The 22,659-nt window shown below is 41.4% G+C and overlaps 2 protein-coding genes across 4 annotated transcripts in view; one reads left to right on the top strand and one right to left on the bottom strand.

Annotated features, from left to right (window-relative positions):
• The window catches only part of pi4kab (phosphatidylinositol 4-kinase, catalytic, alpha b), a 28,308-nt gene extending 6,119 nt beyond the window's left edge, over window positions 1–22,189 (top strand). Inside the window, exons 14-55 of one of the 2 annotated variants that reach the window (XM_033618463.2) lie at window positions 287–416; window positions 516–611; window positions 726–909; window positions 1,450–1,553; window positions 2,336–2,504; window positions 2,596–2,646; window positions 6,548–6,656; window positions 7,237–7,373; window positions 7,483–7,616; window positions 7,708–7,790; window positions 7,889–7,959; window positions 8,072–8,196; window positions 8,300–8,381; window positions 8,495–8,578; window positions 8,799–8,888; window positions 9,243–9,362; window positions 10,228–10,242; window positions 10,391–10,483; window positions 10,574–10,730; window positions 10,831–10,958; window positions 11,219–11,377; window positions 11,836–11,987; window positions 12,113–12,220; window positions 12,312–12,439; window positions 12,549–12,707; window positions 13,717–13,796; window positions 13,942–14,141; window positions 14,692–14,782; window positions 16,023–16,190; window positions 16,344–16,397; window positions 16,493–16,613; window positions 16,717–16,846; window positions 18,845–18,988; window positions 19,109–19,179; window positions 19,262–19,368; window positions 19,484–19,588; window positions 19,778–19,903; window positions 20,023–20,143; window positions 20,247–20,406; window positions 20,501–20,590; window positions 20,706–20,789; window positions 21,062–22,189. In XM_033618463.2, the coding sequence (XP_033474354.1) occupies window positions 287–416; window positions 516–611; window positions 726–909; window positions 1,450–1,553; window positions 2,336–2,504; window positions 2,596–2,646; window positions 6,548–6,656; window positions 7,237–7,373; window positions 7,483–7,616; window positions 7,708–7,790; window positions 7,889–7,959; window positions 8,072–8,196; window positions 8,300–8,381; window positions 8,495–8,578; window positions 8,799–8,888; window positions 9,243–9,362; window positions 10,228–10,242; window positions 10,391–10,483; window positions 10,574–10,730; window positions 10,831–10,958; window positions 11,219–11,377; window positions 11,836–11,987; window positions 12,113–12,220; window positions 12,312–12,439; window positions 12,549–12,707; window positions 13,717–13,796; window positions 13,942–14,141; window positions 14,692–14,782; window positions 16,023–16,190; window positions 16,344–16,397; window positions 16,493–16,613; window positions 16,717–16,846; window positions 18,845–18,988; window positions 19,109–19,179; window positions 19,262–19,368; window positions 19,484–19,588; window positions 19,778–19,903; window positions 20,023–20,143; window positions 20,247–20,406; window positions 20,501–20,590; window positions 20,706–20,789; window positions 21,062–21,113 (4,772 nt within the window). In that variant the 3' untranslated portion in view covers window positions 21,114–22,189. The remainder of the gene's footprint in view (window positions 1–286; window positions 417–515; window positions 612–725; window positions 910–1,449; window positions 1,554–2,335; window positions 2,505–2,595; window positions 2,647–6,547; window positions 6,657–7,236; window positions 7,374–7,482; window positions 7,617–7,707; window positions 7,791–7,888; window positions 7,960–8,071; window positions 8,197–8,299; window positions 8,382–8,494; window positions 8,579–8,798; window positions 8,889–9,242; window positions 9,363–10,227; window positions 10,243–10,390; window positions 10,484–10,573; window positions 10,731–10,830; window positions 10,959–11,218; window positions 11,378–11,835; window positions 11,988–12,112; window positions 12,221–12,311; window positions 12,440–12,548; window positions 12,708–13,716; window positions 13,797–13,941; window positions 14,142–14,691; window positions 14,783–16,022; window positions 16,191–16,343; window positions 16,398–16,492; window positions 16,614–16,716; window positions 16,847–18,844; window positions 18,989–19,108; window positions 19,180–19,261; window positions 19,369–19,483; window positions 19,589–19,777; window positions 19,904–20,022; window positions 20,144–20,246; window positions 20,407–20,500; window positions 20,591–20,705; window positions 20,790–21,061) is intronic. The other variant, XM_033618464.2, reaches the window with a different exon arrangement.
• Window positions 3,212–6,255, bottom strand: serpind1 (serpin peptidase inhibitor, clade D (heparin cofactor), member 1). 2 transcript variants are annotated; one of them, XM_033618465.2, is made up of 7 exons: window positions 6,131–6,255; window positions 5,698–5,968; window positions 4,709–5,352; window positions 4,447–4,595; window positions 4,207–4,331; window positions 3,937–4,081; window positions 3,212–3,820 (listed from the first exon to the last, which is right to left on the bottom strand). In XM_033618465.2, exons 2-7 carry the CDS (start codon window positions 5,958–5,960, stop codon window positions 3,629–3,631), a joined length of 1,518 nt encoding a protein of 505 aa, XP_033474356.2. In that variant the 5' UTR covers window positions 5,961–5,968; window positions 6,131–6,255; the 3' UTR covers window positions 3,212–3,628. The 2 variants fall into 2 exon arrangements, with proteins under 2 accessions (XP_033474356.2, XP_033474357.2); XM_033618466.2 differs by having other exon boundaries at window positions 5,698–5,982; window positions 6,131–6,228.
• Window positions 22,190–22,659: the final 470 nt, after the last annotated feature.

Genomic DNA, 22,659 nt, shown 5'->3' with positions numbered 1-22,659 from the left:
GTTCATTGATGAGCTGCTGCAAATACAGACAATTGGAAATGCAGTTGAGGTTACTGGTTATTCTGTGTTGTCCTTCACAGTGTGCTGCCTTTTCATTGATTAGCTGCCGATTTGTCAGATTGTAAAAAATAACATGCAGTTAAGATTTGGCTCTGCAATCAGCCCTTTTCTGTGCACGGTCAAACTGTATACTGTGTAATGTATAGTGGTTAAAATTGTAATAGATTTAGCAGCTTGTTTTGTATTGATGATTCTGACTTTGTGCTGTTATCACTCTTCATTTAAGGCACAGGAGAAATTAGGATTAATGTGACCAATGAGCACTCTCAGGCCACCTTCAACCTCCTGTCGAACAGGAAAGACCAGCCATCCATGTACGAGCAGCTCAGAGACATTTCCATTGACAACATATGCAGGTCAGACACGGACACCAAGCACAGCTGTGATTAGAAGAAATTATTCATGCATTTTTTTGAACTATCATTGTTTATTTTTGTGTATTTCTTATTTCTCAGGTGTCTAATAGCTGGTCTGACCATGGACCATGTGATAGTGGAGGCCTTTCTGGCCAGTCTGTCCAATCGTTTATACATTTCACAGGAGAATGACAAGTGAGCAACAATTCTGGTTGAAATACAGCCACATTTTGCTTTGTGCTCACCCTGAATAAAATCTTCAACACTGACCAATAGCCACTCTAAAAATAAACCTTGTCTCTCTGCCAGGGATGCCCATTTGATCCCGGATCACACCATCCGAGCACTTGGCCACATTGCAGTGGCTCTGAGAGACACTCCTAAAGTCATGGAGCACATCCTGCAAATCCTTCAACAGAAGTTCTGCCAGCCTCCGTCACAGCTGGATGTACTCATCATCGACCAGCTTGGCTGCATGGTCATCACAGGAAATGTGAGTTCAAAGATACAATAATAACACATTTTTAAAGCGTCTTGCCTCTTTTATATGATACATCTGTGGTTTAAAGGGATATCAGGGCAGCACATAGCCACCAGGCGATCAGTGAAAAGTGTGAAGCATTGGTACAGTTATAGGGGGAGTTCAGATTTAGGCCTATTTGATAGTGACAATATTATACTTTAACTATCACTTAAATTGAAGTGATGTACCCTTTAATTCTTAACTCAGAGGGGCTGACATGCTGTAATTACTGGCAACCTGCTGGCTGCTGTGTACTTGGTGATCAGTGCAGTAGACATTAAGAATAGGTTTCAGTATTTTAGTTGGCATCCCCTCGGAGCATAATGAGGTGTTTTTGACAGCCAGTGTACCCAGAGTGTGATAGACTACAATAAATGCAGCAGATACAGATCACTTACAAAATACCCTCCTTGGTAATGATGGGGTTTTAGATTTTGAGAGAATTGTAATTAGTAAGAGAAGATTAGCTAACAAACAAAGCATTTTTCATTTTGTCTTTCTGTCTTTTAGCAATACATCTATCAGGAGGTGTGGAACCTGTTCCAGCAGATCAGTGTGAAGGCCAGCTCGGTGGTCTACTCAGCCACCAAAGACTACAGAGATCACGGCTACAGGTCAGCATCTGTTCTCACCTTGTTCACAGAATTACCAGCTGCACCAGGTCACTGTTGATGTATAGAAGCAGAAAATGTAGTTTGGGAGAATGTTAATAATTGTTGCTCTTTGCCAACAGCTGCTAAGTCGATAGCAGTAGTAGACAAATGCACATTCCTTCAGCATTGCCAATGCTTTTCCAATGGAACTAGCTAGAATTAGCTCTAGCAGTCCTCAGACGACATCATATGCTCATTTATATATCAGTGAGGGCATCGCACATTAATTTCTACAGGATAATGGAGACATTGAAACTTCACTGAACTAGAATCAATAGAAAAGTGCTCAACAAAATATTTAAATAGTTTGAGAGCTATGGTGCTTATACTATATTTCACCACTTCGCTGTACCTTTATGAGCTCGCTAAAACTGAGCTTCCACTTCTGTGGTGAGTAATGTCTTCACTCCTCCTGCCTTCCCCACACCTACTGCATGGTGCAAGAGAAGAGAGGTGGAGAGACCCCATGCTGATAGTGGCAGAGTCATGGAATATGATTATTATGAGCAGCACGATGGGAATAGATTACAGTGCAATTATTTCTCTCTTTTTCCCTGATGATATGAATAAGTCACTAAATTTGTCGCTAGTCGTTTTTTAAAAATGCAGTCACCAAGAGGGTCTGAAAAGTTACATCATGTGTTCTGTAATGTTTGATAAATAAAAGTATATACATTACTTTTATGTCTACATTGGAACTGTGTTTAACTGTTCCCTCTCTATGCTGTCTCTCCCCCCTCAAGGCACTGCTCTCTGGCAGTGATAAACGCCCTGGCCAACATTGCAGCTAACCTGCAGGGGGAGCAACTGGTGGATGAGCTGATGGTGAACCTTTTAGAGCTGTTTGTCCAACTGGGCCTGGAAGGAAAGAGAGCCAGTGAGAGGGCCTCAGACAAGGGACCAGCACTGAAGGTACATGCTCAAATGCACAAACATCTAAACACAACAGGAAATTGCTAACAGCAATATTGGTAAAGTGGTAATGACTCTTTATCTCCCACAGGCATCAAGTAGTGCTGGAAACCTTGGAGTCCTCATTCCAGTGATTGCTGTGGTGAGTGTGTGATGTCTGTGCACGCTGCTGCCACTGTAGAGACAATTCCTATTTATTTAAGACAAGACTTTGTGTTATAGAGCACACTCAGAGCACAGTTAAATGATGAACAGTGAGTGCTTCAGATGGTCAGTTAGCATTTAACTCTGCAGACAAATATTTACCTAGTTAGCTGCAGTACAAACATCTGTGTCACCAGTTCACTGCTGCATGTCGTCACAATCACACAACCTTTTAAAAAAAAAAATAATAATAATAATCAGCAATAATTCTATATAATTATGTATTTTAAGAAAAACTAGTTTTTATGAATAGTCCTATAGTTTTGTATGAATAAGTAATATTTTTATTGTACTGAGATAATAATGATATTAAATATTTTGATGTAGTAGTAATAACTTTTGATGTAGTAGTAGTAATAACTTAAAAATTATCATGTGTTTTTTAATTAAATAATTACAATTAAAAAAAAAATAAGATGACTTTTCCCCATTAAAGTTCTACATTTTTGGAAAAAATAATAATGTAACAATTTTAAGCTGTTTGCATAGAAATTCTTAGCTTGTAGTTTTATATATTATTTTATTATCCCCTTCTTGGTGTTATTCTTGTTTCCATAGTCTTTCTGCACTTATTACAATATCACATTAGGGTAGTGAGGGTTACATAATGTCAGTTTTTTTAGTACATTTCTGCACTTGCTTCATTGCACAAGATAAAACATTAACAGACAGATAACAAACTTTCATTGATACACTCAGACAGACTCACAGCACTTTGAGAAATAACAAAAAGTTTAAATGTTGAGTAAGAGACTACATACACATAAAGACTCATTACTGGAAGTTACATGCACATATTGTACTAATAAAAGTCGTTGATTATTAAAAAACACCAAAATCAGAAATGTTTTAGTTGGAATATCAAACCAAACTTGGGATTTGTAGGCTAATAGTTTAGCCAAAGTGCCTTTGGGTCAGATTTAGCTCTGCGAAGGATTGACCACCCGGCCCATGAACACAAGGCAATCTGTGCGGTGCTCGTAGATCAGGAAGAGGAAGGGATGGTCCACGGTGAAGCGGATCTGAGAGGAGAGGGGCATGAAGCCCACCTGGGTCAGGGCAGCAGCCTCAGTCCCCTCCTCATTCACAGTGATGGTTCCCTGGTGCTTCAGCTGGGGAGGAAGATCAGAAGGCTTCTGTTATTTTGAACTAGTTTGTCGCAGTTTATAAGGTGTCCAGGTGGCTGGATGTTTGATGTTTGCCTCATGGCAGATTTAGTCTTACTCACCCAGTTCATGAAAACCTTTTCAGAGGTCATTTCAGAGAAATCTCCAGCCTCCTGGAACAAGTCAGTGAGGCCCATCTCCTTCATATTTACAATCAAGTCGTAGTTCTGCTCCAGTTTAAACCGAGGTAACACCACCTCTCGAGTTCTGAAGGGAAGAAAAGAAAGGTTTCCTCATGGTATAGCTTTTAAATCTAAATATTTTCATCATTTAAACCCAAGCCAGTGTGTTTTCTCAGCTATTCATTAGTTTGTCGGGAGAGTGCCGCTGACCTGTTTGTCATGTTCTTGAGCCACTTGTTGACAACAGTGGGAGAGATCTCCTGCTCCAGGGTCCTCATGCCAGTGATCTTCCTGGGCAAGGCGATGAGCATGCTGATTTGTCCTGTGTAAGGGAGCTGTGAATAAGAAAGTTTACATCATTATTATGCAGCCTAGTTGACTTGTTTGTGGATCAGTTTGTCACTCTTCAGACGCCAAGTTCAAATTTGAAATCAGTCCAAAGCCCCCCACCTGTAGGACGTCGCAATCTAGTTCGTGGTCGGCAGCAGCCAGATAGTTTCCTTTGTTGGTCATCATTGGCACGCGTACATTTGTCTTTTCAGTAACTCGGAAGTTGCGATAGTGAGTCATTTCTTTAGGGAATTTCTGTTCCCATGTACCTGTTAATACAAACAAACAACAAAACAGATTGTACTGTTACTTTCCTCAAAGTTCTGCAACATAAGCATCATTTAAAGTAGATGGAGGACAGTGTGTCTCTGTTTTCACTCACCTTTGAAGTACAGGTAGTTGAGCAGCATCAGCACCATATTTGGGTCCACAGTCTTGAGCGGTTCCTTGATCAGACCTTTGGTCAGCTTTAGGATGCGACGGTTAGCCTTGTTCAGAAAGGCCGGGTCCCTGAAGTCCACTGACTGTGGCTCTGCAAAATAATAAGCCTTTGTCTCTGTACGGAACGTGTCTTTCACTGTGACATCCTTCTTCACGTAGACATCGTTAACAGAGCGTAGCGTGTAACCAAAGTTCCTCCTGAAGAGCCTGTGCGTCAGCTTCCTGAAGAGCTTGTGCACTGTCGTGTTGTCATAGTGATGGCTGGCATTGACAAACTCGGCGAATCCCAGAGCTTTGTAGATCTGATCGTGCGTTCCAGGTCCTGCTCCCAAAGACATCATCCCCATGGCGATGGAGATCCCAGCGGGTGCTAGCAGGATGTTGTCAGTCTGGTTGACATCGTTACGAAGACTTCGATAGAGGTTGAAGCCGAAATGGGCGTTCACAATGTTGAGGCGCTGGAGGCGAGACCGACCATGGAACAGTCGCAGGAGTCTGGCACGGCGGATCTTTGGGTCAGAGGGTTCGGCAAAGATGTCAATGTCTGGGGCTGGTGTGGCAATGTCATCTATCTCGTCCCCTTCACTGAGAAATATAAACTCATTATTCAGACATTCAAAAATCACTCTGATCTTGTTTTGGTATTTTGTTCCAGAAGACTCAAAGCACTTCATTTTACAATCTGCTATATATGTAACTGCTACGTATGTAACTATATGACACACAATATTTATATACACTTTTATACATATGAATATTCTCGGCATTGAATAGGGAAAATCCCACCACGTTGGCACCAAGTCAATGATAAGCGTTGTCGCTGTTAGGCCTCCCCCAGGCAACTCATATATTTTTATTTAATTACTTCACACCTCAGCTTTTTTCCTCAACATTTTCTTTTTCATATAATCCTTAACAGTTAATACTCACATGTAGTCATCACTGCCAGCAGCCAGGATCTTTTCAAAATCAATATAATCTTCGTCCTCGAAGCCATCAAAAATCAGGTCATTGGTGACAGTGTTTTCTTTGTGGAACTCCAAGGGGACGGCCTCCATATCTGTTGCCCCCCCTGCGTCAAAGCCTCTGGGCTCCGGTTCAGGTTCAGTGAAGTGGGAGCTGAGGTCTTTGATCCCAGCTAGGGATGGACTGACCAGCAGACAGGCCACAGAGATGACGGTGATGACCCACATGCTGAAGGCTGAGGCAAAGGGACTGTACATTTAATATGACCTAATTAATGATCAGATCAACATTTAGAAGAATTGAAATTACGTTTTAGGAGTAAAGTCAGGCCTTTACTGGGTAAAAATACAAAATATCTTCCATAAAATCCCCTTAACAGCAGTCCCAAATGTCTTACCTTTACTGTGAGCTGACGGCTGACTGGAAGTGCTGTGTTGCTCTTGTGTGTAGGACTAAGAGCAAAGAATTGAATACAAAACTGAACTTTGATGTGGGCTCCTCCTGAACAAATAAACCAGATCAAACAGAGCAAAAAGTGCTGTGACTGACTAAAATCTTTAACTCTTCACAATTCAGCTCATCTCAAAATTTAGTTCTAATAGAGTATTTTAGGGCTAGTTTTCAGTTATTGTTGTCTTTAATTTATTCTGTTTGCAGCTTATTGAAAATAATTTTAGCTATTTGTATATGAAGGAATTCAACATGTATTACTCCTTTAGATTCCCTTTTAACAGAACGAGACAGTTTGAGTAGTGCAACAATAATCACTCCACAGTTTTCACCCTTTTCTTGTGTACATTTTTCTAACTCACAGCTGACCCGACGGCTTCCGCCAATCAAAGAGGCCAAGCCCCGTCTCCAAAAGCTGTTCAGGGACTTCTGGTTGTACTCGGTGGTCATGGGTTTTGCTGTGGAGGGATCAGGTGAGCAACTGATTTCAGCGTGCTAGATATTTAGTTGAAACCTTTTACACTTCTGGATAATGTCACATACATTGAGTGTGAGTTAATTTATAAAGGCACACTCTCTGATTTTGTTACATAGTCAACAGCTTCCCCAAATCACAAAATGTCTTCCCCGTTCAATATTGTTGTTTTGAACTCAGCTTTGACCTGTGGCGTTACAAAACATCAGGGTGCTCTTTGCCTTCATTTGTAGGTCATAGATCTTATTGTCTCAGTTTACCCAGGCTATCTCAAGAAGAGTTATAAGGAGCTGCTGTAATAACATCATGAATATACCTCAAAGTAATTATGGAGATTTGTTTCACACCAGATGGGGAAATAGAAATATTTTATCTGTGTGGAAAAAAATGGTTCATCAAATAACCAATTAAACAGATGTTTGTTTTTTCTCTCATCAGTATCAACCCACATACTGAAAAGTGTTTTTTCACAGCTCTACATAATTAATTCAAAGCAAAGATTTTACCAACATCAGCGTCAGACATAACTGTCCAGTGGTTTCCTGCATTTCTGGAAAGATTTTATTTGTACCTTTCAGGGCTTTGGCCAGAGGAGTGGTACGAAGGTGTGTGTGAGATTGCCATCACGTCTCCTCTTCTCACCTTCCCCAGTGGAGAACCTCTTCGCTCTGAACTGCAATACAACTCTGCCCTGAAAAATGATACAGTCACACCGGTACAGTGTTCACAATCTAGGCTTTTTTCTTGGAGTTAGGAAGTTAAAAAAACTTCTGAAATCATAAACATCAGGACTGAACTTTAAAAAGTACACTTCTGTCCATTAGGCCGAGTTGAGCGAGCTGCGGGCAACCATCAGCAATCTCCTTGATCCACCTCCTGAAGGATCTGCCCTCATTAACAGGCTAGACTTCGCCATGTCCACGTACCTGCTCTCAGTCTACAGACTAGAATACATGAGGTCAGCTGCTTTACTCTTCTGTATTTGGTTTACATTGCTCATTTTGTGTTTATTGTGACATCAAATGATGAAACTTTGTATTATCTTCCAGGATGCTGCGTTCCAATGACCCTGACAGGTTCCAGGTCATGTTTCGATACTTTGAAGACAAAGCCATCCAGAAAGACAAATCTGGTAAGTGCTTTACGTCTGTTCACCTTTGGCCATTTTTTCTCCTCATATAGTCTTATTCATTTTCTCAAATTCCCCCCACTTTTTTAAAATCTTCTCAGGCATGCTGCAATGCATTATTTGTGTTGGCGATAAGGTGTTTGACGTCTTCCTCCAGATGATGGCTGAGAAGGTAGGTAGCATTGTTTCTCTTCAATTTCAAAAAGTTTGGACGTCTTGTTGACCACATGTTATATTCTTTGATATCACTAAGTAACAGTCAAATCATGTTTCTCTTGCTTTAGCCCAAGACCAAAGAGAACGAGGAGGAATTAGAGCGACACGCCCAGTTCTTATTGATCAACTTTAACCACACCCACAAGAGGATCCGCAGAGTGGCGGACAAATACCTTTCTGGTTTGGCTGAGACGTGAGTGTTAATGATCCAAAAATTGTGTCTGCCTACATCCCCCACCCCCCATCATGTTGTACACAGGATGAATCCTATTTCTCATTTGTTTTACTTCTATAAGTTTCCCCCATCTGCTTTGGAGCGGTCGTGTGTTGAAGACCATGTTGGACATCTTGCAGACACTCTCTCTGTCACTAAGTGCTGTAAGTATGAACAGAGGTCTGGTGTGAACAACATAGTGTCCGAGTGTTTGTTTTAATTCCTGTGTTAAACATCTAGGAGTGGAATATTAGTGGGATATTCTCTTTATATTTAGGACATCCACAAGGATCAGCCGTACTATGACATTCCAGACACCCCGTACAGTATCACTGTTCCTGATACATACGAGGCCCGAGAGGTGAGTTTGGACTGGTATTACACTTAGGACCACTAGAGGACAGCAAAGCATTGGTTTTGAAGACAGTAGCCTCTTTTCTCCCTCAGTCTTTGCTCTTACTGGATTGTTTAACTGTGTTTAGTGATATATATTATTGAAATCGATTGTTTAACAGCCCTTCTGTATTTCATAGTCTGTATTTCATAAATGGTTGAATCCTGGTTTCCTTATCTCCTCGTAGAGCATAGTGAAGGACTTCGCTGCTCGCTGTGGTGAGATCCTGAAAGAGGCAATGAAATGGGCCCCTTCAGTCACAAAGTCCCACCTGCAGGTGAGTTTCTTTACCTTTATGTTCCCTCAGTGTGGAGATCTCTTCTTGGACATCAGAAAGGTCAGTGTAGCAGACACGTTAAGAAGATGGTCAACACACACACTCAATAAAGAGGGTTGATTTAATTGTAGCTAGTGCTTCCCTTTGATTAAGACAAAAAGAAGAGTAGTTATTCTGAAAATAAGAAATAGTAACCTAATACCCCAAATAACTAATTTGTTTTTGAGGGAAATCCTTGCATATTTTGACTATAGAGGATACTTGTCATTGTTGTTCCATCACTGCTTCTCCTTTTCCCCTTTTCTCTCTTTTACTCCATGCTAATATCTAACCTGTGTGTTGTGTCTTGTGCAGGAGTACCTGAACAAGCATCAGAACTGGGTGTCAGGACTATCGCAGCATACAGGCCTGGCCATGGCCACGGAGAGCATACTGCACTTCGCAGGCTACAACAGACAGAGTACTACACTGGGCGTGAGTGTCACACACATGTGCGGGCATCCCTGCATGTTTGTACACAAACCCTCGCCCCACATTAAGGGCGAGCTAGATTTATACAAAACTACACATCCCAAATTAATGCTTAGGTCTTAATCTGAGCTGCCTGTTGCATTTTTGTATATTGTAAGGCTGCAGGAAAAAATGTCAGTCTGTCACTTTAAGGAAACATTAAAACCACCACAATGACACAGTCTTAGCAAAGTTTTGTTGTTTAAATATTGAGGTTACCCCAGGCAGTGAGAAATGCCTTGTCACTTCCTGAAGTATCAAGAAGGACGCAGCAACATACAGCAAACTTAAAACCAATATTTGTGTTCTACCTTTGGCCTTTCGGGCTTGTTGATTTGATGCTTATTAACATTTGTCCAACATTAATGGCTTTTTCAGTTAACAAATGTGCCATTTAGTTGCTTTGTCGAGGTCTTTGGAGTTTTGTTAACACTGAGCAGAAGTGTCTCGTATCTATATATGTGTTTTATTATGTGTTCTATTGTACTCTCTAGCTCTCTAAACACTGGTCTACTTGTCTAGTTGTGTATAGCATTGTATGTCCATGTGTGCATGCTTACCAGTGTGTGTGATGTTATTTTGCTTGCTATGCGTTGCCTTTGTGTTCTTGGGCTTGCATTCTGCTATATCTGTCTTTTCATTTGCTTCATTTGTTGTATTTTGTCTTTATTAAACTGCACCGAACTACCTACCTGGTTGCTTGGCTGGTTTGCGGATTTGCTGGCTACCTGGTTACTTACCTGCAATGGACGGGTGGGTTGATTGGCTGGTTGCCCATTTGGCTAACCGGTCATGCTGGTGCTGTCCTCCACCATGTGGCCAACCGTAGGCTGCTTTCCCTCAGGTTGGTCTGAACTCTAAATACAGAGAGACAGGGCTCAGACATGATACCTTCAGTATATCCAGAAGTGTCAGAGTACAGCTATGTATCTTACCTTCGTAGCTTATGATAGTGTGGACCTAAGTGGCCCCTAAACTGTGTTCTTCATCAGACCACCCAGCTGACTGAGAGACCAGCATGCGTGAAGAAAGACTACTCCAACTTCATGGCATCCCTCAACCTGCGCAACCGCTACACAGGAGAGGTGAAGTCTTACTTTTATGAAGGTGATGTGACTTTCTTAGACTGTCTGCATACAGTTTGATTCACACTTGTCTGTTTATGTGCTGTCAAGGTGGCTGGTATGATCCAGTTCTCAGAGGCGACTCACAGCCAGTCAGACCTCAACAAGCTGATGATCCATCAGATGACCAGTGCTCTGGACAAAAAAGACCCAGAGGCCTTCACCCAGGCCATGTTCAAGATGGCTGCTCTGCTTATAACCACCAAAAGTGAGCACATTCTATTTTGTATTTAATGTCTTTCAGCAATAGTGCTGGTTATTTTTTTAGATGATTCAGTTTTGGTAACTTTCTATATTTTGTCTTTCAGACTGCGATCCTCAGCTCCTGCACCATCTGTGTTGGTCTCCTCTGAAGATGTTTACAGAACACGGCATGGAAACTACTATCGCCTGCTGGGAATGGCTCCTGGCTGCACGCAACGGGGTGGAAGTACCAGTATGTATATTTATTACTTTTCCCAAAATCACGTTACAGTAGTCAAGTCTGCTGGAGATAAAAGCATGAGCAAGTTTTTCAGTGTCTTAAGATAAAAGATGTACGGGCATTTCGAGCAATGTTTCTAACTTTGGGGTTCAAAACACAGGTCACAGTCGAAGATAACACCAAGGTTCTTTACTTCATGCTTTTTGTTCAGAGCCAGCTTTTGTAAATGACGGGGTCTGACTCTTCTTCTCCTCTCTTTTCCACCTGCCTAGTTCATGCGTGAGATGGCAGGAGCTTGGCAGATGACAGTAGAGCTGAAGATGGGTTTGTTTTCAGAGGCTAAGGTGGAGACTGGCCCTCTGGCTGTCTCAGAGGAGAGTCCACCTGCACCCTGTGCACCTGACGTCATCCCTCACTTCCTCTGGATAGAGGTCAGTGACACACTGACATAAACTACTGCTGTTATTAATGGTCTGATGATACAGTGATCTGGATCGCTATATTGATTCAATGACCAATGATCCAATATCATAGATGCAAAGTGAGAACATTGATACGTACCGTGATCTTTAAGATACATTTTTGTTTTCAAACTCCTATGGCATATTGAATGATATTGTGGCAGACTTTGTGATGTCAGCATCATCAGTATTGTTGTCCAAAGAATCAACATTATATTGTATTGTGAAGAAACCTGTGAGCTTCTATATTGCTTCTATTTCTTACACAGTTAAATACAATATTTTCCATTATGTAGAGTTTATCCTTCCACTGAGTTTCAGTCTGATTTTCACTAAGAATGGTTCTATCATTCGACGTATTTTTAATAAAACTGAGTTAATTATTTAAAGGGTAGATTCATTATTCATTCTTTCCGTTCTCCCTTCAGTTCCTAGTGCAGAGGTTTGAGATAGCCAAGTACAGCAGTGCTGACCAGGTGGAGATTTTCACAGCCATTTTGCAGAGATCTTTGTCTTTGAGCGTCGGGGGCCCCAAAAGTAGCCTGAACCGACATGTTGCTGCCATTGGACCAAGATTCAGGTACCGTGTCTCATTATTACAACAGCAGATTGGTTTTTATCTTACATGCTGTAGTAATAACCTACAAGAAATACTGTATACTAAACATGACAAGACTGTTGTGTCATCACTTTGCGTTATTTCAGACTGCTGACTCTGGGTCTGACTCTTCTGCATGCTGATGTTGTGACAAATGCCACCATCAGAAATGTGCTCCGAGAGAAGATCTATTCCACTGCTTTTGACTACTTCAGGTAATAAAAACTGTAATCTGTTTCGTAGGCAAAAAAGGAAACTCTAATCTCCCTGTTCATTAACTTCATTGCCACCTCTGTCTTTGTGCAGTGTCACTCCAAAATTTCCCACTCAGACAGATAAGAGGCTGAGAGAAGACATCAGTATAATGATCAAGTTCTACGCCAGCCTACAGTCTGACAAGAAGTATCTGGCAGCCAACCAGCTGGTTCCCCCAGGTACAACACTTAAAAACACAGTGGCCTCATCTTCAAGTAATGATAACTGAATTAGAAACTTCACACAACCCAATAATCCACACTTTATGTTTGATTTTCCTTTGTGTAGATCCCCAAGACATGTCTGTGAACAGCCTTTCTGTAGTGGCAGTGACAGATAGCAGGAACAGTCTTGATGCAGCTGTGGGCCAGAGGCAGCAGGTGGCTCAGGGATGGATCAACACCTACCCTCTGTCCTCGGGGATGTCCACCCTGTCAAAGAAATCAGGTAAAACACACTCAAAGGATGTTAAACCTAAAGGATAACTTTGTTTTGTTTTTTTTTTAACCTGGATGCTATTTTCCCCTGTTTTTATGTCTAAGTGACTAATGGAGTTTTTGAAATTGGTCTGCTAGTAAGCAAGAGGGCTGCAGCTGACAATGTTGAAACAAACTTCATTATTCATTAGGAAATTGTGCACTTTCATTTTACATCCACTAAAAGCGCTTGTTTTTGCCACTGACTGATTCAGACTGTTGTAATAAGTGTCTGACAATATACTGTAATTGAAAGGTTCCCTACAGACTCCATTTAGATAAACAGTAATTTTATCACTGTAAAACACACGTCATTTAAAGTCCACAAAGAAAACATATGACACACTGAAACCATCTTGGTTCATCTTCCCACCTTTCCAACAATCACCAACTCTAGTTTGACTGAAGTAAACCCTTAACTCACCAAGGTAGATGTGGAAAATATGCTGGCTCTGTACATACTAAAATTACTGATTATTTAAATGGAGTCTGGTAGGTTTGGCGATAGCAAGTTCATGGCTGTTTCTGGTTAAACAGAAAAGATCTTACACTTCAGCAACACTTAAGAGATCCTTTCCATAATTTTGTCAGACTCCTTTAATAATCTGAGCCAGTCAGTAGAAAAACAAACACTTTTAGTGGACATAAACTGATAATGTACAAATGCCTGTAAGGTTAAATTGCAGCTTGTTTTGCAGCTGCTGGCTGCAGTGGTCTCCCTCAATACTGGACCAGTTTCAAAAATTGTTATCTCCATTAGTCACTTAGATACAGAAACATGGGAAAATATAGTCCAGAGTGAAAAATACCAAAGTCATCATCAAATGAGCTGTGCTAGATCACACTATGTGCTGCAAAAATGGTCACAGTGAACCTAAACCTCCATCTGCTTCTTATTCATAGATGAAACAAGCTTTCGATAATATAATATTTCCTCTCTCATTATGTATCACTGATGTATTGCTCTTGTAACGTTTCAGGACTGTCTAAAAAAAGCAACAGAGGCACTCAGCTGCACAAGTACTACATGAAACGCCGAACCCTTTTACTGGCTCTACTGGTATTTACCTTTTTTCAACCACTATCTGTATTCACAAATGTGTGATAATAAAGAAAATTGCATCAAACATTTCTGCATGTAGATCTATACTTAACATCATATTGGGTCATTATGATGAATCCCATTCTCTGCGTGTCTCTTTTAGGCCAGCGAGATTGAGCGGCTGACAACATGGTACAACCCATTATCCACTCAGGAGCTCGCTATCGCCACTGAGCAGTCGGTGGAGACCAGCATTGCTAACTGGAGGTCCAAATACATCAGTCTGACGGAGAAACAGTGGAAGGACAACATCAACCTGGCCTGGAGCATAGCACCTTACCTCGCCCTGCAGCTGCCTGCTAGGTACACAGAGAGACAAAATGCATTACATCCCCAAGTTTCATCAGTAGGTATAGGTTTTGTCTAACAAATAAAAGTGTCCCACACAAGCCAGGAAGTGAAGTTTTTAAAAGCCGAAAGCCTTAACCATCGCACATTGTTGCCCTTTATTGCAGCCAGAAGTAATCAAGTGATGGTTGTAGTATAACACAAAAAAGCAGACAGAGAATTCAGTGATGCACTTGTGACATCATCCTACAGCATTATTGTGTGTAGACAGCTACAATTTCTAGCTGAATGAAACTACCCTCAACATTTTTCCTTTATGTGCATTATACATTCTCCAACAAATGGCTGATGCACAGACTATGATTTACTTATACTGCAACTTAAGCAATCTTCTTGTTGTCATCAAGCAAACATAACTGGCAAGTGGACCTCTCAAGCACCGACTTTATCCATACACAATGTAGTTCATACACACATAGGTGCAAGTTTATTAAAGTGCATTTTATCTGAACAGATAAAGTCAGTCATTGGGCATACACCTATTCAATTTGTTTTTGTTTTTCAGATTTAAAAACACAGAGGTGATTGTCTCTGAGGTGACTCGCCTAGTGCGAATGGATCCGGCTGCTGTATGTGATGTTCCAGAAGCAGTCAAGGTGAGGTCCTCCACCTGCCACTACAAACTGACAGGATGACAGTTATGTCTGCCATCGTGTTATTGATATGTAGATAATCATAAAATAATAAGGACGGGGCTTAGTGGATAGAGTAGGCGCCCCATGTACAAGGCTGTTGCCACAGTGGCCCGGGTTCGACTCCAGCCTGTGGCCCCTTGCTGCATGTCATTACCCCGCTCTCTCTCCCCCCTTCATGCTTAACTGTCCTGTCTATAAAGGCAAAAATGCCCCAAAAAATATCTAAAAATAAATAAATAATAATAATAATAATAAGGACAAGGACACATTTTTACTAAGTGGGTTTAAGTTCTGTAACAGGTTTAAGCCTCTGGACAAGACTGGTTTCTATGAACCCCACATATTTTGTGGCTAAATTCTGCTCGTGCATGTTTGGTATAGTAGGCTTTATTTTTCTACCAGCATGTATATTACACTTACACGCTTACTCATTGCGTGAGGTTCGATTGCTGTCACTGTACCGTGACAAGTTGGTAGTTTGTCTTTCCACTCTGCTCATATTGTTGTGTTATGTTTTTTTTTTTTGCACTCACTTTTTCTTTTTTTATTTTCATGATAAATCTCAAGATCTGTTGTGACTAACACCCTTTCTTGACCTCATTTTGCATTTGAATGAAACATATATAGAGCCATTACAATCATCTATAACCATAGCTACACTTTTATCTTCAGCAGGGTTTTTGTCATTTCATTGAGTGCTGTTGGCTCTCTTTGGTTTTTGGTATTTCAATTTTCTCACGTGATGTTTAAAGTAATTTGTTCCTTGAATTCTTAAGTTCCCACTTCTCCATGCTGTTAAGTTTCAACAAAAGTTAAACGTAAGAAGTTTTTCACTCAGTGTGTTGCTCTCACTGACCATATTCTGTCACTAGAGAAATGTTGTCAAAGTAATCTCTCTCCCTCCAGCTTCCTCCAGTCCTCTTCATTTAATTCTACCTGACTGAAGTCTTAATGAGCCTCTTACCTGCCTAAAAACGAAGCAGGGGAAGCAGAGCACGGCCCTCCCCAGAGGCCACCATAATTTAGTACATGATCCTCCTGACCCCTGGAGGCTAATTAGCACACCATCAGGCTTGGGGCTGTAGCCTTGCATCAGATGTGTCATATTTGATGCAGCAATATGGATCCTGTGATGCATGCTGAACATTAAGTAGAGTATCGATCTCTCAATTTAGTTTCTCTCTTTTTTGGTTTTCTTCAGTTCCTGGTGACGTGGCACACCATTGATGCTGACTCTCCAGAGCTGAGTCATATCCTGTGCTGGGCACCAGCAGATCCCCCAACTGGACTGTCCTACTTCTCCTCCTTGTACCCCCCTCACCCCCTCACAGCTCAGTACGGGGTCAAAGTACTCCGCTCTTTTCCTCCTGTACGTTCACACATGTGCTACACGTACACAATTGCTGGTTGTCCTTACTGTTGAATTTATTTTTGTTCCCCAATTAGCCAAAGTGATGCCCATATCATTGGTAGGACACATTTATTTCTTGCTGATAAATATGATTTTTCCCACCATTTCTAGGATGCCATTTTGTTTTACATTCCTCAAATTGTCCAAGCGCTTCGTTATGACAAGGTAAATATCAGATTTCTGAGTCAGCTAATCCATTTAAAGCCCATGCATCTTCAGATTATGAAATGATCTTTCTTTCCTGTTACAACCTGGTGTAGATGGGTTATGTGAGAGAGTACATCCTGTGGGCCGCTCAGAAGTCTCAGCTTCTGGCTCACCAGTTCATCTGGAACATGAAGACCAATATATACCTGGACGAGGAAGGAAGCCAGAAAGACCGTGAGATATTCATCCTCATTGTCTCTTTACTGACTCAACACATTCGCACCACGACATGTGAACATACAAATGTTAAAGACTTGGATCCTCTCTGTCCCTGCAGCTGACATCGGAGAGCTGCTGGAGCAGATGGTGGAGGAGATCACTGGCTCTCTGTCAGGCCCGGCCAAAGACTTCTACCAAAGAGAGTTTGACTTCTTTAACAAGATCACCAATGTGTCAGCCATTATCAAGTATGAACACACTTTACTTTTTCACTACTGTGCGTTATTCAACTTTTAGACTGTTAATTACAGTAGCATATTTTTTACATTACTGTTGCACTTTTCCCAAACTTGCCATAATATTTTAGACTGACTGCCTACTGACATCCATTGATTTCAGTTTAGTGCAAGTATCAGTTTTTAGACACCTGAAATTTGGTTGAGGTTCCACCACAACAAACATTTACTTAAAGGGAGAGCTTGCTGATTTACAGCCAACTTTGCATTATAACAATGTGGGACGTATGTATAAATGAATGTGGTAGACTTCCCTCCATTTTACCAGGGCCCAGGTATTCCTGCACATTAGCCGCATCATCCTGCAAATTTTCCCTGGCTCTTGGTCTGTTGGTCAAACTACAGCTTGCACTTCCTCATTTTTGGATACCCACCGCAGCCATGGACACAAAGAGTACAGAAGCAGACAAAGCCACCCCTCTTTCTCTGTCTCTCTGGCTCAAACTCAGATCAAATGCTAAATACTAGGCAGTGCTGAGCAAAGATAAGCCAATATTCTGTTACTGTTGTTGCCTGTTTCTCGCCTGAGATGTTTTCAGAAACATATTTCAATGCGCTGTTTGACTATAATACAAAATTTGTGAACAGGAAATGGCTGCCATACTGTACCCTGTATTGTAAAAACGAAAAAATTCAGATCAAACAGTAAATTAAGCAGCGCTGTTCAAATATGAGCTGATATTTTGTTACTGTTTCTCATTTAAAATGTTTTCATAAACACATTTTAGCTTACTGTTTAACTGTAATGCAAGATTGTTTGTTACCAGCTGGCCACCATGTTGCTTTAAGACAGGCAACTTGGTTGCGTCATCCATCAGCTGGAGCGTTAATTGGTCCAGTGCAGGACAGTGCATTCTAGTAGTTGTAGGTTTTTTACCTCCTCAGTAAAAGCAAATGCCACAGCACTTCTTCTCTGTTTTCTTTGGTCCTGTAGCACCAATTTGCCATTGGACAATTTGCAAATGGCACCTGCAAAGGCAGTCCACTTTTATGAAAAGATGATCTTTCCGGCAGTGAAATACTTCATTAAATGTGTTTTTTGTCAGAGTTTTAGTACTGCAGGTGAGAGCTGGGACAGTTTGGAAGCTGGGACTGCTTTAAAAACATCCAATACAAATTGATGGCTGTGTCCTCTGCCAGTAGAGTAAATGTTACTTGTAGTTGACAGGCTGTAACAAGGTCTGCAATCCCTGTTATGTAAGACATAAACTGGATTTCTATGTCTTCCCCTTTCTGCTCCACTTAATTTGATATGTCATTATTGTCATTATCTCATTTTCATCACTTTGTCAACACACTTGTTTTGGCTTCAACCTTATCTCTGACGTTCTTCATACAGTATAATACACTCATAGTCTTGACAGGGACAGTGAGAGAAAAGAGAAACTTTTATGAAGCAGCTAAGAAGCTGATCTTTGCCAAAGGCCTCAAAGTAGTACTAGAGTTTAACTTTTGTCTTAAACAGAATCCTCCAGGTGATCTTCAAGGTGTTTATGAAGTGATAACAAGTGCTCCCCTGAGCCAAGATGTTTTGTTCTTTTCCCTGCCTTGTACCATCTGTGGTTTACTCTCTTAATCCCTTTGTTGATCATTTGTTTAGCCATTTGTTGCTGCACTGTCTCTTTGATTATTCACCGGTCTGGAAGTTTTCTGACAGGCCATTACTGCTTGTTCGTACAGAGTGTTTTGTCAGCCCACTAGAGACTACACAGCCCTCATTACAGCGTTAATTGCAACTATCCAGGGGAGAAACTTGTTCTGTCCCCTGGCTTACACTCTCTATTACTCTCTACCCCAGTGACTCCCCTCTGTGAATAACAGCAGAGCCTGACTGTCACTTGTGGCATTAAGTCCTGCAGTGAGATACCCATGCATGTTGTTCTTTGTACAGTCAGTCATAGAGGTGTGGAAACTCTGTGTCCTCAAGTTGTTTTTGTTTGTCCTCATCAGACCTTTTCCCAAAGGGGAGGAGAGGAAGAGGGCCTGCCTGGAGGCCATGTCACAGATCAAAGTCCAACCTGGCTGCTATCTGCCCAGTAACCCAGAGGCCATAGTTTTGGATATAGACTACAAGTCTGGCACCCCCATGCAAAGGTGGGCCTCAAACGCATCTTCTATAATGCTCAAAACTGTTTCCAGGATTTACAAAGAAATGTGACTGCTTCTGTGAACTTACAAAAGCACTTTTCATCGTCGCTTTGTGTCTCTGTGTAGCGCTGCCAAAGCTCCCTACCTGGCTAAATTCAAAGTTAAGAGGTGTGGAGTCAGCGAGCTGGAAAAAGAAGGTACTGCTAATGTTAAAACGAGTAGATGTTGTATTTCTCAGATTTGTGCACAGATGAATGAGTCATGACATCTTCCCCTCAGGTCTGAAGTGTCGCTCAGATTCTATAGATGACGAGAAGAATGAAGAGGTGGCCAAGAGAATCTGCTGGCAGGCGGCCATCTTTAAAGTGGGAGATGACTGCAGACAGGTCTCAGTTTCACAGTTTTCTCTCCTTTCACTTACCACACTGCTATGTCCCATCCATTTAATGACATCTTCCTTTGAATTCCCTTTTTTTACCATTTCATCCTTTGTGTTCACAGGACATGCTGGCTCTTCAGATCATCAGCCTGTTTAAGAACATCTTCCAGCTGGTGGGCCTGGATCTCTACGTGTTTCCTTACAGGGTGGTGGCCACAGCCCCTGGTGTAAGTTCATCTAAATGTTGTCCATCTACCAGAGGTGGGCCTGAGCCTGGAGCTCTGAGGTGTTACGATGTTGATATTACTTTGTGACAGGAGCTACTGAATTTCCAAAACAAGTTTTCCTCTGAGACTAACTTTCCCCCTGTAATCAAACAACTTCTCATACTTCCTACTTCTGATGTTCCACCACAGTGTGGAGTGATCGAGTGCATCCCGGACTGCAAGTCTCGCGACCAGCTGGGCCGACAGACGGACTTTGGCATGTATGACTACTTCAGGAACCAGTATGGAGACGAATCCACACTAGCATTCCAGAAGGTAAATGCCAAATCTTAAAACAGGCTTTAACAGGCTTTTCCAGTCATTTCTCAGTCATGTACGCCTGTAAAATTGTAAAATGAGTGCTCACATTTATCTTTTCAACACCTCTCTTTCAGGCACGGTACAACTTCATCCGCAGTATGGCAGCTTACAGCCTGCTGCTCTTCCTGCTGCAGATAAAAGACAGACACAACGGCAACATCATGCTGGACAGCCAGGGCCATCTCATCCACATTGGTGTGTATTGTGTGCATTTCCTCGTGTGTTTATTGAAGTTCATATGTATGTGTGGTCCTAAGCTAGTGTGTTTGTGTGTCCTTGTGAATGTGTGTGTTTCCAGACTTTGGGTTCATGTTCGAGAGCTCTCCTGGTGGGAACCTTGGCTGGGAGCCAGATATCAAGCTCACTGACGAGATGGTGATGATCATGGGTGGGAAGATGGAGGCAACACCCTTCAAATGGTTCATGGAGATGTGTGTTAGGGGATACCTGGCTGTCAGGTGAGTGTGCATGCAAGTGCCAAAGCAAGTGTGTTCATTTCATTACCAAGATGGCTGACGTGTAACATTAAGACAAGTCTCTGTGGTGAATCAGGCCCTACATGGATGGAGTGGTCTCCTTAGTTACACTCATGCTGGACACTGGCCTTCCCTGCTTCAGAGGACAGACCATCAAATTGCTCAAGTGAGTCGGGCGTGTGGATGCGTCTGTATGTGTGTGTAAATGTGAATGTGAATGATAATAAGCAGTTTGCATGTCATTTGCTGTTGTTGCTCATACTTTTTCTCCCCACATTTAGGCAGCGATTTAACCCTGGTTTGAGTGAGAAAGATGCAGCGGCCTTCATTATCAAAGTCATCCAGAACTGCTTCCTCAGCAACAGGTCAGTGCAAGAGCCAACCAGTTTACATATTCTGCTCATATTCTAACTCATATTGGTTTCCAGAAAACATTATAGGCCGAATCAGATATTGTTTTCAATTGCAGATTGAAATCAGCAAACGTGATTATGTTTGCTGTCATTTTCAGCTGCGACTGTAACGTGTAAAGATATATAGTTAAACACGATGGGCCGACCTATCTGACGTGACTGCTGTGCTAATTGTATGTGCTGTTCTGCTTTGCTAATGGCTTTTATATTTTTCTCTCTTGCAGGAGTCGAACCTACGACATGATCCAGTATTACCAAAACCAGATCCCATACTAAACGTCTGTGCCTAAGCATGTGCATATATTGACTGGTACATAACGTGTGTATGTGTGTGTGTGTGTGTGCGCATTTGTGTGTGTGCCTCTGTTAATGTTCACCATTGAAGATTGTGGCTCATTGTTTCTGCTGATTGTTGGATGTTGTTCCTTGTGTTTGCCTTTGCTTCTCGTTTCCTCGCAGACCATGTTTTCTTTATATTAGATGTTTGTTCCCTTATTTATTATCTTATGTTAAAGTTATTGTTATTATGAATTATTGTTATATTATTGCACTAGCATCTTGACTTCTGTGCACTTAGAAGAAAAAAAAGCTCTTAGTAACATGCACGTTGAGCAAACACTTAATCAGAGTTTTGTGCCAATTTTAAATCACGTGTAATGTTTGTGAATGTGGGTTCTTAAAGCTGTTGATTTTCGACGGGGTTTGAAATGTAATTGGATACTTGAAGTAGCTAAAGTAGACGGTTTCAGTTCTGACCAATGTGGCCTCTTCTGTCATGTCGTACCTGACTGTACTACTGTGCTTCTCTTTTTATTGGACCAGTCAGAGTTCTTAGATCTGTAGCATGGTACTCGTCTTGTATTTAACAGTGACGACTGACTGTACATACATGAGTTACACTGTCTGTTCTTTTTGGTTTGTGTATTCGCGCTTCACACGGGAGAAATGATGCACATAAGTTCTGGGAAACACTGGGGCTGAGTTTTGTACATTTAGCGTTGCCAAAGGGGGGAGGGGAAGATAATGCACATAAATCAGACTTTTCTATTGTTTTTTGATGAAGGTAAAAACACAGCTTGAATGTTGGGCAGTTGCATGAAGTTAAGCAGTAACTACCCTGTAGCCTGTGTCCAATGTGGCTTTTGGTGAAAAGTTATTTTAGTAATCCAAAGTGCTGTGCCTAATGTCCATATGGCTAGCGTAAGCCTTTATGTAATGTTACTGATTGTAAAGATTTGCCTCTCTTTGTATATTTATATCCATGAACCATTTTCTGTCTCCTTTTCTATCTTCATGCCTTTTGAATGAGAATGCATAAGATATGAAATCAAATAAAGATCTATTAACGTAAAGATTCTTATGCTTGCTGGTGGTGTTTCAGTTGTTATATATACAGAGGCGTATATTTCAGAGAGGATGCAGGCTACATGTCCACCTCAATATTTAGAACATGTCCATTAATCCCTACCAATAAAAACATGAAAGTAGTAGAGGTCTTTTATTTTGTGGAAATTAAAGACATTTCCACCCTAAATTGATGCATAAAAAAATCACCTGAATGCAGAAAATTAAATGTTTCACACTGGGAGAGGACCCCCAAACCCCTCGTTTCATATGTGTTGAAATGGAACCTACACCCTTGTACATATGTAAAATAAATCCTATATATAGAAAAATTCATAGTGCAGACACTTTATGGTACCACAAAGTGCTGTTTAAGTGCCTCACATCTGCAACGGGAGTTAGAGAAAAATAAGTTTCAGTAAATGAAGCTTTGCATTAGTTCATGCAAGACACGGATGTCATACGCCCCAGCTGTAAC

The sequence above is a fragment of the Epinephelus lanceolatus genome, chromosome 9, assembly GCF_041903045.1.
Source record: "Epinephelus lanceolatus isolate andai-2023 chromosome 9, ASM4190304v1, whole genome shotgun sequence".
Lineage (NCBI taxonomy): Eukaryota > Metazoa > Chordata > Actinopteri > Perciformes > Serranidae > Epinephelus > Epinephelus lanceolatus.
The sequence above is the reverse complement of the archived record's forward strand: the minus strand, read 5'-3'. Positions and strand labels throughout refer to the sequence as shown.

Excerpts from the sequence above, each read along its gene's own strand:
- serpind1 (XM_033618465.2), bottom strand. The coding sequence starts at position 5,960 with ATGTGGGTCATCACCGTCATCTCTGTGGCCTGTCTGCTGGTCAGTCCA. Across the intron at positions 5,353-5,697 it reads GCTGGCAGTGATGACTACAT|TGAAGGGGACGAGATAGATG; the intron begins GTGAGTATTAAC and ends TATATTTCTCAG. Across the intron at positions 4,332-4,446 it reads TAGATTGCGACGTCCTACAG|CTCCCTTACACAGGACAAAT; the intron begins GTGGGGGGCTTT and ends TCTTATTCACAG.